The sequence below is a fragment of the Propithecus coquereli genome, unplaced genomic scaffold, assembly GCF_000956105.1.
Source record: "Propithecus coquereli isolate 6110/MARCELLA unplaced genomic scaffold, Pcoq_1.0 Scaffold7, whole genome shotgun sequence".
NCBI lineage: Eukaryota > Metazoa > Chordata > Mammalia > Primates > Indriidae > Propithecus > Propithecus coquereli.
The window spans coordinates 6,646,188-6,661,981 of NW_012153062.1; the positions used below are offsets into that span (position 1 = coordinate 6,646,188).

The window sequence follows — 15,794 nt, forward strand, 5'->3', positions numbered from 1 at the left end:
TATAATGTCTGTCAGTGAAAGTGCCATGAACAAAACAAAGCAGGATGAAGGACTTAGAGTGATGAGATGCTCTTTTAGATAGGGCACTCAGATAGGGCACACAGGCTGAGAAGGTACCATCTGAGCAGACCCCAGAGAGAAGTGAGAGAGAGGATCCTTTAAGATGTGAAAGTTGCAAGGGATGAGTTTTAGCCTTTGACTTTTTTGGGTGAATTTTTATTTTGATATAGTTTCAAACTTATAAAAAAAATTACAAAATTAGTACAAGGAACTCCCATATACTCTTTACCGACATTCACCAGTTGTTTACCTTTTGTCCCATGAGCTTTATCTTCTTCTCTCTCTTATATATATATATATATATATATATATGCACACGCACAAATAATGTGTAAGTAAAATCTATATACATTTTTAGGGAGATCTGTTTGAGAATAAGTTGTGATAGTGTGCCCTTTATGCTTAAACACTTGAATGTGTGTACTTCCTAAGAATGACTTTTTTTTTTTTTTTTACATAAAGCCAGTAGTTAATCAAAGCAAGGAAATTATAGATACAATGCTATTATCTAATCCAAATTACATGTTCAGATTTTATCACTTGTCTTAATAATATCCTTTATAGCTATCTCCCCAGCTCCCATTCACCTCATACCCCAGTCTAGGGTCCACTCTAGGATCATATATAGGATTTAATTGTTATATCCATTTGGTTTCTAATCTGAAACTGTTCCTAAGCCTTTCTTTGTGTTTCTTGACCTTGATACATTTAAACAGTATACAGGCTAGTTATTTTGTAGAAAATCCCAAAGTTTGAGTTTTTCTGAAGCTTCCTCATGATTAGATTCAGGTTGTGCATTTTTGGCAGGTATACCAGTGATGATGTATTAATATCTTCTTAGTTCACCATACAATAGGTATGTATTATTGGTTTCTTTCAGAATTGGTAATGTTAGCTTTGATCCCTTGATTAAGGTGATATCTGCCAGGGTTCACTATTGTAAAGTTATTGTTTTCCCTTTTGTAATAAGTTATTTGTGGCAAGTTACCTTAAGATTATGTAATAACCTCTTTCTTCACCAAACTTTAACTCACCAGGTTTTTATATCCTTTTAGGATTTTCTTACTCCCTCATTCGTTCTTATTAATCAGCATTCTACTGTAAGGAAGAACTTTCCCTTCGCCATCATTCATTCACTTCTATCAGTGTGAATTCATGGATTCTTGTTTTATTCAAAGAGATACAATCCATTACTATCAAACTGTCCCTGATTTGTCCAGTGGGAACCCCTTTGAGCTGGCTGCTGTGTCCTTTTGATTTGTTCCCATGATTTTTTGAGAATTTTTTTCCTTTAAGGCAACAAAATGTTCCAGGCTCATCTTATACCATCCCTGTTCCTACTCAGGCATAAGCCATTTCTCCAAAGAGCTTTCATTACTTCTTATAAGCTTTTGAAATTTAGTCTGAAGGTAATGACTAGCCACTGACAATCCATGAGTGGCATGAACCAAATCAGCATTTTAAAAAAAACACTCTAGTAATAGTGTGTAGAAAAGATTGAGTTATGAACCTGGCAATAGAGAGAGTCTCTTCAAGTAATTTAGACAAGCCATAATAAAAGCCTAAAAACACTATCAGTGAAGGGGGAACAAAGAAACTTTATAATGGAGAAACCTGGCAAGCACTACCTCAGCTGGGTGACCAAGGTCAGCATCCATAGTGATATTCTGTTGTACCCTTAATAAAATGGCACTTACCTCTGTGGTATTCCTCCCAAAGACCCATAACCCCAGTATAATCATGAGAAAATCATGAGGCATATCCCATTTGAGGGACATTATACAAAATATATGTCCAGTACTCCTTAAAACTGTCAGGGTCGTCAAAAACAAGGAAAGTCTGAGAAACTGATAGAGCCAAGGCGAGCCTAAGGAGACATGACAACCAAATGTTGTGTAGTTTCCTGGATGGGATCCTGGGACAGAAGAAGGACATTAGGCAAAAACTAAGGAAATCTATATATGAAGCATGGATTTTAGTTAACAATAATGTGTTTATTGGTTTATTAACTGTAACAAGGTACCATACTAATATAACATGTTTAATAATAAAGGAAACTGGGACAGGGCACATGGAAACTCTGTACTATCTTCACAACATTTTTGTAAATCTAAACCTATTTTTAAAAAATTAAGTTTATTGAAAAACTATCAGTGGAGATGAAGAAGTAATAGTGGATTATAGGCTATAAATGTTTCAGTGGTGCAGCCATTATTCAAAATGTTTTGCAAATCTTTGGAGTCTTTTATAAATTCTTTTGGATATCTTATGGTCTTTTAATACACTTTAGTGAGAGACACAGTAGTGTAGCTGTCAAGGCTTTGACTGTAGGCAAGTTTCTCAAACTTTATAAAACCCAAAGTGGGCGTAACAACCTATATTAAAAGGTTCCTGTGAGCTAAATGAGATTAGGCATTTAGTAAGTAAGAGATTTTTGTTCTTTGAGGGAGAATTTGATTTTATAAAGCAGCTGTAAGTTATTTGGAGCCTGGTCTGATTAATATTTAGAGTAAACTTGGTATTTGTGTTTGAGAGCAAGATAAAAGAATTTGGTAAGACTAATTTTTGTGTGGCCTATAAATTTTTTAAAGATAATTTTAATCTTACATTAGAGTTGCAAAAATAGTACGTTGTGTTTATTCATCATGTCTTACTTTCCTTCAATCAATAACAGTCTTTTTTTCTTTTTCATAACCTTGACACTTCTGAAGAGAGCTGGTCAGTTATTCCGTAGAATGTCTTTCAGTTAGGGTTTGTTTGATGTTTTCTCTTATTAGATTGAGGATATGCATTCTTGGGAAGGATACTACAGAGGTGATGTCCCCTTCTCAGTACATCTTTACAGGGGGTGCATGATGTCAATATATATTACTGGTGATGTTAACCTTGATCAGTTAGCTCAGGTGCTGTCTGCCATGATTCTGTACTGTAAATTTACTGTTTCCTTAGTACTTACTATTAATAAATATTTTGGGAGAGATAATTAGAGACTGTGCTTAAACTTTGACCCACTAATTTTAGTATCCATTGGTGGTTCTTCCCTCAGTAGCTATTATGGAGTTCTAATGGGGATTTTTATGTTCACTTCATTCCTTCTATGTTTGTTAATTGGAATTCTTCTGTAAGGAAGAGCTATCCCTTTTTACTCATTAAAAATTTTAAAGTCAGTGTTAGTACCAGGATTTTCTGGTTAAGAGCCAGGTGAACTCTTCAGATGTGTTTTAATTTGAGGTAAAATGATAGATGGTTCATTTGTAAGTTTAGGGCTGGATAGAATCTGTAAACTCAGTTCTGTGTCTTGACTCAATTTAGATCATTTTTCTTGTATCCAATATCTCAAGTTATAAGCTGGGGGAAACTAAAGAAATTTTATTTTATGTTTACGTATATTTTTTAAATTTTACAATTTAGTAACTACTTTTTAATGAAAATGTACCTTTATCTTTTTTTTTTCCCCCCTTAGGCTTGAAAAGGAATACACTACAATAAAAACTAAAGAAATGGAAGAGCAAGTTGAAATTAAAGTAAGCATTTCAGGGCTTTTTTAAGTGCTGAAGATAAATTGAAATCAGTTATTTGGCAGTAGATACTAGTTTATGTTGCTATATTGTTACCTATCTGTAGTAAATTTAGCAATGAAGTTTATACTTACTGTCTTTACTGATACATTTATTTACCATCCTACTAGAATATAGTTAAAAATAGACATTTCAAAAAAGCAGAATAATGTGACTGAAGTGTTTGTAGTGTGACAGTGTATTTCACACTGTGAAATGTGACAGTATATTTCATTCTAGAGTGAAAAAGAGCAGCTCTTCCCTTTTTCTAAATTTGTTCGTGGCTCGTCAGGAGAAAAATACTCTCATGGGGAAGATAATTATCATTCCATTTAAGATATTTTAAAAAGTGGCAGAGAATATAATCTATAACATATTCTGTGCTGAGACTAATAGCAGTATAATAGGCAAATAATAAAGAGAGCAAATATTACACCAAAACTAATTATGGCTGCTCTAGAGCTGTAGGAAGATTTGGCTAACACAATTTTTTCTTCTCTAGGCAATAGTTACATTTTTGAATTAATTCTCTGCAGAGAAACAGGTAGATTTTCAATTCAAAGGGCATATAAATGCCCTACGTATACCCTAAAATTAAAAAATTTGTACCCCCTGTAAGCCAAGGAATTCTTTTTTTGTTCTGGAAAAACTAGCAATACACCAAGGAATTCTCAAGTTGAGGATATTTGGCACTCTTGGAGTTGAGACTTAAGAGAAGTTATGTTGGCTTTTATGCTGATACTGCAAGATTGGGGTGATAAATGGCAGCATAAGTCAAGGAACTTAATGATTGGTTGATCTAATTTCTAATCTTATTAATTAACCCCCCCAAAAGGTAAAAAAATAAAACAGTTTTGATTGAGTGACTCCCTCCCTCCTTTTTAAACTTTATGTTTGAATGTGTCTGATTTTTGACTTGGACCTGGTAAGACATCAGATGACCACCTTATTTACAATTAATTAGCCATTTGTTAATTGAGCCTTGCTATAAAATGCCACTCACACTCCACGGGTTCCAGGGAATGATGGATTCTGTTAAATCAGTATTCTTTCTTGGCTCATCCTCCTCAGAAGCCTCTTGGGAGACAGCCTTTGTATTTTCTTATGTGAACTCTCTTACAGCAACTCTGTCCTCCCTTTTCTATTTAGATGCTTTATTCCAGTTTCTATCACCTATTCCCTATTAATTGGAAATAGATATGTCTATATTTTTCATAGAGAAAAGACCCCTGTGGATGTTTTTCCCTCCCTTTAAAAAATGCTGTCACCCAATGCTGCTCCACCTTTTAAAAAATTATCACCCAAATGCTGCTCTACCATTTTTTCTTTTAGATACCTTTACCATGAGTAAAGGTAATATTAAATCATACCCTGTACTTCAACCTACTGAAAGTAAAAAGTATTTCATCCTGATGAGTGGGGAGAGAGTGTGGCTTATAGCATACCATGAATATTTGAAACTGCAAGTCAAGAATCTGAGGATGGGGAAGCCATCCTGTTCGTTTCACCATGCTGTGTTATTGAGAAAAAAAAATCATATTCTGTGAACAATCCTTGCTCTTGAAGAAGCTTTTTATAAAATTAAGTATATGAATATAGAAACACCAAAAGGCATTTACAGAAAACAGATTTTTAGCAGACTTTAGCTCATATTTGCAGTGATTTCCATATTTTATTTTTTGCGGAAAGTTACAGTTCATATCTCTCACAAAATACTTTTGAATACTAGCTCCATGTGTCTCAGGCAATGGCATTAAATTGTTTATAGAGGAGAATCTGAAAAAAAAAAGTTTAAAAAGCGGAACATATTAGGTAAATAAAGTATGCTAATTTCAAAGGTAGTCTGTTCCCTTTTAAATTTGTTTCCATACAGTTCTTTTTTTGTACTATTTTCATCTCTTTCTTCATTTCTCTAATGCCCCAAAAGACAAAACTAAAGCAAGTTTTGAGTTACTTACTTTTTTATTTACTATATGTTTATGTCTGATTTTTGACTTGGACTTGACAACCCATTTGAGTCATGATCAGAAGACTACCTTATTTACAATTCATTAGCCCCGTATTAATTGAGCCTTGTAAAATGAGAAATGGCCACTTGTTACACTCCCTCCTTCCTCTCTACTCCGAGGTCTCATTTACAAGAGAATGGATTCTGTTAAACTAGGGCTTTCTTGCCTTGGTCCTTCAATAAACCCCCCAGGGAGATAGTTTTGTACCATTCTTTACATAAGCAAATGGTATGATCATCAACTTATTTAATCTTTTGATATGGAAGTATAAAATCAGCCCTTGATATTATAAAATGTGTTTAAGGTCTCTGTTTTTACTTTAATTAAATTCTAAGACCTTTGGGGTGGTGACCTTTTATTTAAGAAATATAGGCCGGGTGCAGTGGCTCACGCCTGTAATCCTAGCACTCTGGGAGGCTGAGGCGGGCGGATTGTTTGAGCTCAGGAGTTCGAGACCAGCCTGAGCAAGAGCGAGACCCCATCTCTACCAAAAATAGAAAGAAATTAATCGGACAACTAAAAATATATAGAAGAAAAAAAATTAGCCGGGCATGGTGGCGCATGCCTCTAGTCCCAGCTACTCGGGAGGCTGAGGCAGTAGGATTGCTTGAGCCCAGGAGTCTGAGGTTACTATGAGCTAGGCTGATGCCACGGCACTCACTGTAGCCCAGGCAACAAAGTGAGACTCTGTCTCAAAAAAAAAAAAAAGAAAAAAAGAAAAGAAAAGAAATATATCTGTCATTGAGCTCCCTGTTTAAGATGTGACTTTTAATTATTTTTTCTGCCTCTTGCCTAAAAGTGGTATAGAAAGGTTTTGATAATAATGGCTTCATATGGAGAATCTTACGGTTTACCATGTGAAATTTTTTGTTAATAGAAACATCTTTATCAGTGTCTTCTTCCAATCTGTTGATGTTCCACCTGAGGGGGAGGAGGTAAGAAATATTAAAATTCTAGCTTATATCAGGGTGACCACAATCTTTAAAAAAGAAAAACCTTTATCCCCCTGACCTATTTAAGGCAGACATATGAACTTATAATTTAATTTTCATATTTATCTGTGTTTTGGAACATAGAGATATAAAGCCCGGCAAATGGGAAGTGTTAAAAATTCTGACAGGTTTTTAGTCAGAAGTTAAATATTTTTTCCTGTTTCAAAAATTATGGTATATTTCAGATATGCTGAAAGCCAGAAAATAATATGAAAACACTCATGTATTCACTGTCTAGCATAAAAAATATGATAAATATTATGTAAGTTATCCAGGAATTACATTTTAACAGTCAATGTCAGGTGTTAGTAGAATAGAGGCTCACATTTATTTACCCCTTAATATACGATGGGTCATTCACATGCTTTCTCTCCCCTTATTCTACAATATCTTATGAAAGGGTTCTTTATCTTATCTCTCGGTGAAGAAATTAAGCTTCACTCAATATACCAGTGGTCACATAGCTAGGAAACACTAAAAGTCAAGGATTTGAACTCTGACTTGTGTTATTCTTTTTTTATATTTATTTATTTTTTAATTTCAGAATATTACGAGTGTACAAATACTTTGGTTATATATATTGCCTTTGCACTGGCTGAGTCAGAGCTTACAAGTGTGCCCATCCCTCGGACAGTGTGCACTGCACCCATTAGGTGTGAATTTACCCATCTCCTCTACCCCCTTCCCACCTGCCTGATATCCAGTGAATGTTAACTTCCGTACATGCACATAAGTGTTGCTCAATTACTACCAATTTAGTGACGAGTACATGTGGTGCTTGTTTTTCCATTCTTGTGTTACTTCGCTTAGTAGAATGGGTTCCAGCTCTATCGAGGATAATACAAGAGGTGCTATATCACCACTGTATTTTGTTTTTTATTAATCCACTTATGTATTGATGGGCACTAGGGTTGTTTCCACATCTTTGCAATTGTGAATTGGGCTGCTATAAACATTTGGGTGCAGGTGTCTTTATTATAGCCTTTTTTTGCTTTGAGCAAATACCCAGTAGTGGGATTGCTGGATCAAATGGTAGTTCTACTTTTAGTTCTTTGAGGTATCTCCATATTTTTTACCATAGAGGTTGTACTAATTTGCAGTCCCACCAGCAGTGTATGAGTGTTCCTGTCTCTCCACATCAGTGCCAACATTTGTTGTTTTGGGACTTTTGGATAAAAGCCAATTTCACTGGATTTAAGTGATATCTCATTGTGGTTTTGACTTGTATTTTCTGGTGATTAGAGATGTTGAACAATTTTTCATATGTTTTTTGGCCATTTGTCTTCTTTAGAAAAATTTCTGTTCATGTCCTTTGCTCACTTTTTAATGGGAATGTTTGATTATTTCTTGTTGATTTTCCTAAGTTCTATGTAGATTGTAGTTATCAGCCCTTTATCGGATATATAGCATGCAGATATTTTCTCCCATTCTGTAGGTTGTCTGTTCACTCTAATGATAGTTTTCTTAGCTGTGCAGAAGCTTTTTAATTTGATCAGGTCCCATTTATTTATTTTTGTTGTTGCTGTGATTACTTTTGGGGTCTTCTTCATAAATTCTTTGTCTAGGCTGATATCTATAAGAGTTTTTCCAACATTATCTTCTAGAATTCTTACAGTTTTATGTTTTAGGTTTAAGCCTGTCATCCATCACGAATTAATTTTTGTGAGTGGTGAGAGGTACAGATCCTGTTTCAGTCATCACATGTGGCTATTCAGTTTTCCCAGCACCATTCATTGAATAGGGATTCTTTTACACAGTCTTTGTCTTTTTCTACTTTGTCAAAGATCAGATGGCAATATAAAGATGGTTTCATATCTGGGTTCTTTGTTCTGATCTATAGGTCTATGTCTCTGTTTTTGTGCCAGTACCGTGCTGTTTTGGTTACTATAGCCTTGTAGTGTAGCTTGAAGTATGATAAAATGATGCCTCCTGATTTATTCTTATTACATAAGGTTGCATTGGTTCTTCGGGGTCTTTTCTGGTCCCATACGAAATGTGGAACTGTTTTTTTCTAGATCTGCAAAAAATGATGTTGATATTTTAATGGGCATTGCATTGGATCTGTAGATCCCTTTAGGTAGTATAGATATTTTAACAATATGGATTCTGCCAGTCCATGAGCATGGTAGGGTTTTCCATCTGTTTACATCCTCTCCAGTTTCTTTTCTCAGTGTTCTGTAGTTCTCCCTATATTGATCTCTGACCTCCTTAGTTAAATATATTCCTAAATATTTAATTTTCTTTGATGGTATTGTGAAAGGTATTGCATCTTCAGTTTGATTCTCAGCTTGACCATTGCTGGTGTATATGAAAGATACTGATTTGTGTGCATTGGTTTTGTACCCTGAGACTTTGCTGATTCATTTATCAATTCCAGGAGTCTCTTGGTTGAATCTTTGGGTTTTTCTAGATACAATATCATATCATCAGCAAAGAGCAATAGTTTGATCTATTCTGTCCTCATTTGGATACCCCTGATTCCCTTCTGTCTGATTGCTCTGGCAAGGACTGCCAGCACTATGTTGAATAGTAGTGGAGATAGTAGGCAACCTTGTCTGGTTCCAGTTCTAAGCAGGAATGCTTTCAATTTTTCCCCATTCAGTATAATGTTGGCTGTGAGTTTGTCACATATGGCTTTTATCATTTTGAGGTATGACCCATCTATGCCTATTTTGTTAGGAGTTGTTATCATGAAATGGTGCCGAATTTTGTCAAATGCCTTACCTGCGTCTATTGAGAGGATCGTATGATCTTTGTTCTTTTATTTATATGGTGAATTATATTTATAGATTTGTATATGTTGAACCATCCTTGCATCTCTGGTATGAAGCCCACCTTGTCATGATGAATTATTTTTTTGATGTGCAGTTCAATTTGGTTTGCTAAGATTTTACTGAGAATTTTTGCATCTACATTCATAAGGGATATTAGTCTGTAGTTTTCTTTTTTTGTTATGTCCTTTCCTGGGTTTAGTATCAAGGTGATATTGGCTTCATAGAATGAGTTAGGGAAGATTCCCTCTTTCTCAATGTTGTGGAATAATTTCTGCAGTATAGGTACCATTTAGTTCTTCATTGTAGGTTTGGTAAAATTCAGGTGTGAATCCATCTGGTCTGGGACTTTTTTTAGTTGGAAGATTTTTTATGGCTGCTTCAATTTTGGTGCTTGATATTGGTCTGTTCAGGAATTCTATTTCTTCCTGATTGAGCCTAGGGAGGTTGTGTGTTTCTAAGAGTTTGTCCATTTCCTCCACGTTTTCAGGTTTTTGGGCATAGAGATTTTTATAGTATTCAAAGATGATTTATAGTTCCAGATATCAGTTGTGACCTCTACTTTTTCATTTGTAATTAAGCTTATTAAAGTCCTTTCCCTTCTGCTGGGCAATCATCAAGATGATTTGTGTTATTCTAAGGCCCTTCGATGTTCTTTTATGTATATACTGCGCTGCTTTCTAAGAGAGCCTTTGATGTATATGTGATATAAGAAGGATTTGGATGCCCATTTTTCTGTGGCATATCAAACTTTTTATTAATGGCTACATAATAATATCCAATGGAGGCATGATTGCATAATTCATTCAATAATTAATTAATTTAGCATATAACTTATAGTGCCTACTACATGTCCAAACACTGTTCTAGGCACTTGAGATATAGTTATGACCAATTCCTGCTTTCATGGAACGTGCATTCTAGTACGCAAATGACAATAAACAGAAAAGTAAAGTGTGTATATTTTAGATGATGATAAATGTTAAGGAGAAAAAAAAACCTCACAGAAGAAGAATATAAAATAATAGTGTTTGGATTGAAAATTTAGAGAAGTTGACCAGGTGTGTTTTGAATAAAGACCGGAAGGAAGTGACAGAGCTAGATATGTGACTCTCTGGAAGAAGGGCAGAACCTGTTCAAAAGTGTGACTGGTTGAGGAACAGTAAGCATTGTGAATGGGACAACATGAATGATGAGAAAAGTGATAGGAGTTAAGATAGAGCAAGTTGCAGATAATGTAGGATGCTGTTGATCATAGTGGTGACTTTGGCTTTTACTATGGTGAGATGGAAGCCATTGGGGGTTTTCAGTAGAAGAGGAGATCTGACTTAAGTTTAGTGGGTCCTTTTGGCTGCTATGTCAAAAGTAAATTGCTGGGGGTAATAGCAGCTCTTTGAAGGCTAATGAAGTAATGCAGGCAAAAGATGATGGTGGCTTGGACTGAGGTTGTAAGAAGTATTTGGATTCTGAATAGATTTTACAGATAAAACTAAAGATTGAATGTAGAGGTGTGAGAGAGAGAGGAATCAATGAGGTGGTGTGGCCTGAGCAGTTAGAAAAATGTAGTTCCTGTTACCTGAGATGGGGAAGACTACAGGAGGATCTGGTTTTGAGGGGGATACCAGGAGCCCAGTTTGGGATATTTTAGGAATGAGATGCCTAGGAGATGACCAGGTAGCCCCTTGAATATTCACATCTGGAGTTAAGAGGAGACTGGCTCAGAATATAAATTTGGCAGTTGTCAGCAGGATGATCGTATTGAAAGCCATGAGAATGGATAAGATTACCTGAAAAATGAGTGTAGATAAAATAAAGAAGAGAGTTCAACAATTGAGCCCAAAAGTAAGCCAATATTTAAAGGTTAGGAAGATGAGTATTAATGGAAAGCAGCAAAGTGGAGAAAACCAGGTAAGTGTAGTATCTTAGAAGCCAAGAGAAAGTGTTTTAGAAAGAAAGAAGGATTTACCGTGTCAAATACTGAAGATAGTTATTGTGAAAGGAGCATGGAGAAGTGACCACTGGGCTTATCAGCATCGTGATAAACTACAAAAGAGCAGAGAAGTGGTGGGTACTAAAACCTAACTGGAATGGAAGTAGAAAAATTAGAGATATTTTTCAAAGAGTTTTCTATAAAGAGGAGAGAAATGGAACGGTAGCTAGAGAGGGTAGAAATGTTGAGTTCTTTGTTTTTGTTTTTTAGATGGGAGAAAAAAACTCCATGCTTTTATGGTGATACTGAAGTAGAAAAAAATGATGATTATGAATGAGTGAGGATAATTGCTAAAATCAGGAGGGTATGGGATTTAGTGCATAGGTAGGAGACTTAACTTTGTGTGCCAGAGTGGATAGTTAATCCACAGTAACAGGAAGTAAAAAAAAATATGGGCAAAAATGCAGGTAAGATGTAGAATGTATTTGTAGAAGCTTGTGAAATTCTCTTGTAATTGCTTCAGTTTTTCTAGTGAAATCATGGGCAAGATCATCAGCTGAGTGACAATGGGTTGGAGGGTTGCTTGTTTGAAGAAAGAGGAGTAAGTATGAAATAGTGACCTAGGAGGATGGAAGAAGGAATAGTCTAAGGAAACACACTATTATTGCTAGGAAGCATTAAGAGCCCTACTGAATTTAGTGATTGTTCATTTAAATAAACATCATGGTTTTGTTTTTCTTCAGTCATATTACCCAGCACAGATATAGACAGAGTTGATTTAAAATAGTGGTTTTTCCAGGCATGTATACTACTAAGGGGGAGTGGGGTAAGGGGTGATAAAAGCAAGGAGGGGTATATAACGATTGGAAATTAAACTTTGTCGGGAGCGAAGAGAGAACATGAAGGATTAAGGGGCAGTGAAAAGTTGGTAGGATCACTGGATTATCGTAATGAAAAGGAGGATTGTTGGGATTGGGTTACTTTATAAAGTGAGTAACTGGAAAGAAAAGGAGATGGTGACCGAAGAGTTGGTTGTTTGAAATGAGATTCCCTATTTGGGATATTTATGTTTTTTTCACTTTTCATTATTAAAAACAATGCTAATGGTTAGCATCTTTGTATATAACAAGTTTTTTGGCACCTATTATTACTTCCATAGCCAGTTGTAAAAAGTAGAATTATTGAGTTATAGGATATTAGCATTTTTAAGACTTTTGATGTACAGTACATAAATTTCTTGAAGAATGTTTCCAGGGTGTATTCTTCTTAGCAGCAAATTTCCATTTCACTACTACTTTGCCAACACTAAGTATTTCATTCTTGTTTTCACTCTTAGCCTCATTTTTTCTTTTCTAATTTGGTGGGTCAAAAAAGTCTCTTTTTTTAAAGGTATAAGATAATACATTTTTATATAGCTGTATCTATTGATCTTTCTGTTTGTGGTTTTCACTTTAAAGTTTAGAAAACACTATTCTGCACTCTGGGAGGCTGAGGCAGAAGGATTGCTTGAGATCAGGAATTCCAGACCAGCCTGAGCAAGAGGGAAACCCCACCTGTACAAAAAATAGAAAAATTAGCTGGGCGTGGTTGCACATGCCTGTAGTCCCAGCTACTTGGGAGGCTGAGGCAGGAGGATCGCTTGAGCCCAGGAGTTTGAGGTTGCTGTGAGCTATGAATGATGACACCACTGCACTCCAGCCCAGGCAACAGAGCAAGACCCCGTCTGAAATAATTGATTAACAAATAAACAAGCAAATAAATTAATTAATTAAAGGGGATGGGGGAAGGAAATTCAGGTGAATATTTTTAGTTCTAACTTTTATTATTTTAGCATTATTTCTGTTGTAACTAACTTTATTTACTCAGTTGCCTAATTGAAACTAGTTTATCCTAAAAGATCCTGAATCTTTTGTCAATGAAATATGATTGAGAACATTTTGGGAATTCCATTTGTTTCTTTGGCTTTCTAGATTGTAGCAGCATTCAATAATTGTTTATTTGTATAGCCCTGTGGTCCCCAATTCCCGGGGCTGCCGGACTGCTACTGGTTCATGGCCTGTTAGGAACTGGGTGCATGCACAGCAGGAGGTAAGGTGGGGGGTGGGAGGGCGGGCAGGGGAGCAAGGGAAGCTTCATCTATATTTACAGACACTTCCCATCTCTTGCATCACCATCTGAGCTCTGCATCCTGTCAGATCAGCGGTGGCATTAGATTCTCATAGGAGCCCAAACCCTACTGTAAACTAAGCCTGGGAGGGATCTAGGTTGTGTACTCCTTATGAGAATCTAATGCCTGATGATCTAAGGTAGAACTGAGGTGGTGATGCTAGCACTGGGGAGTGGCTACAAATACAGATTATCATTAGCAGAGAGGTTTCACTGCACAATAAATGTAATGCGCTTGAATCATCCTGAAACCATCCCCACCGCCCCACCCCACCCCACCCCTGGTCCGTGGAAAAAATGTCTTCCGTGAAACCAGTTCCTGGTGCCAAAAAGGTTGGGGACCGCTGGTGTAGACCATCTATACTGCACATAGTAAGAGTAAGCAAGAAATGAAACATTTTTTGCTCCTCAAGCTGTTATTTTGTAGTCTGAGATCACACATAATGTCCTTTAAAAAATCATCTAAATGTTTTAGTAAATAGAACAAGAAAATTTAATTTGCAAAGTGTCTTTGTATTAACTCTAAGATTTGTTCCAGTTTGTGAGCTACTTAGTAAGATACAGTTATTCATAGAGTCTCTCATTTCTCTGAACTGAGATTTTATATGTCATGTAATATAAACTATATTTAAGTCTTTACTGGCAAAATAATAGATTGAATTGATGGAAGAATTTTCTGAGGAAGATGTTTTTTACATAAATTTAGAGGAAGGTAGGGTTGAAAGAAGGCTGGATTGAGCTCTGGAACAAATTGACATAAAAAGGTAAATGGAGGTTTGAAATTTGATTGCAAAATGAAGGGACATTTAGGGGATTCGAAAAAGAAGGAATAATTTATATATGGGGTTAATAAGATATATTGGTAGAATATGCAAAAATGATTTTTCAAAAATATAGAGTGATTTGGATTTAATACTTGACAGTAATTTGACATGTTTTGGGAGTCTGGCATTGAACAATTATGTGATGTGTTTCTTTTTCTTATACCTGGTTTTACTTTTTGAACCATGAGGGGGAAGAAATGCTGGTAATTGGAGCTTTTTATTTTCTTAAGTAGAAAACAATTCATGGTAAATTCTTTGATGTTTTCAGAATTTTGTAAGGAATTTTACAACTTGTCATCTAAAACATAAATGGAAATTTGTCTAAACTGACACTTTATTTGTCCTATGAACATGCAGTTTTCAGATTTCCTGTGTCTTCATTCAACTGACATTTGAATGCTAATCATGTAGATAGGCTGTACAGGAGATAGGCAAGTTAGAATCTTTTCTATCTAATGGAGATATTAAAACATAAGAAAATATTATGAGTCATAGTAAGTATAGAAAAGAAAGGAGTTGTTGCTATATATACTGTAGCTTATATTTAAAATTCAGTCACAGCTGGGATGATAAATGTGATCATTTCCTACTCTGGACCTTTTACATTTGATAATGTAACCATCCTTAGACCCTTTTCTATGTATGTTATGTATGTATGTATGTGTGTATGTATGTATTTATTTATTTAAGACAGAGTCTTGCTCTGTTGCCCAGGCTAGAGTGCCATGGCGTCAGCCTAGCTCACAGCAACGTCAAAATCCTGGGCTCAAGCAATCCTCCTGCCTCAGCCTCCTAAGTAGCTGGTACCACCACTCCCGGCTAATTTTTTGTTTCTATTTTTTAGTTCATCTGGCTAATTTTTTCTATTTTTAGTTAGAGACGGGGTTTGGGGTGGGGGTCTCACTCATGATCAGGCTGGTCTCGAATTCCTGCCGTTAAGCAACCCTCCTGCCTGGGCTTCTCAGAGTGCTAGGATTACAGGCGTGAGCCACCATGCCCAGCTGTGATTTAAGAATCTTTTTTCCTTTCAAGAGTGCTTGCAAAAAAACCTCTTTTTTTTTTTTTGGCAGAAGTTACGCACAGAGAACAGACTTCTAAAACAACGCATTGAAACATTAGAAAAAGTAAGTAAATGACTACTTTTGCAAGCTTCTTTGAATGTGTAGTATTTTTTCTGTGTATTTTAAATAAATCCTCAAAAAATCTGGCACATGTCTCTCCTAAGTTGTGGTATTGACTGCTTAGCTTGCCTTGCTTACTGTTTAACCAAAATAACTTGTTGTTAATAAAAATTGATCAGTACTAGTCCTTAAACTTTCATGTTAAAGTTTTAACTGAGGTTATTATTAGAGTAACATATTGATACTATTTCTTTTCTTTACATAAAATCTCTAAAAAGTGTGTTCTTTTAGAACCTACTTGGGAATCCATTCTGATACAGCATTTTAAAGATGAATTTCAAATGTTGCCCTGACTTCCTAACAT

The 15,794-nt window shown here is 35.6% G+C and overlaps 1 protein-coding gene across 1 annotated transcript in view; it reads left to right on the top strand.

The window, feature by feature from the left end:
• EVI5 (ecotropic viral integration site 5) overlaps window positions 1-15,794 on the top strand; it is a 174,894-nt gene that overhangs the window by 46,539 nt on the left and 112,561 nt on the right. The window contains exons 10-11 of the mRNA XM_012661016.1: window positions 3,524-3,584; window positions 15,380-15,433. Coding sequence (XP_012516470.1) covers window positions 3,524-3,584; window positions 15,380-15,433 — 115 coding nt within the window. The remainder of the gene's footprint in view (window positions 1-3,523; window positions 3,585-15,379; window positions 15,434-15,794) is intronic.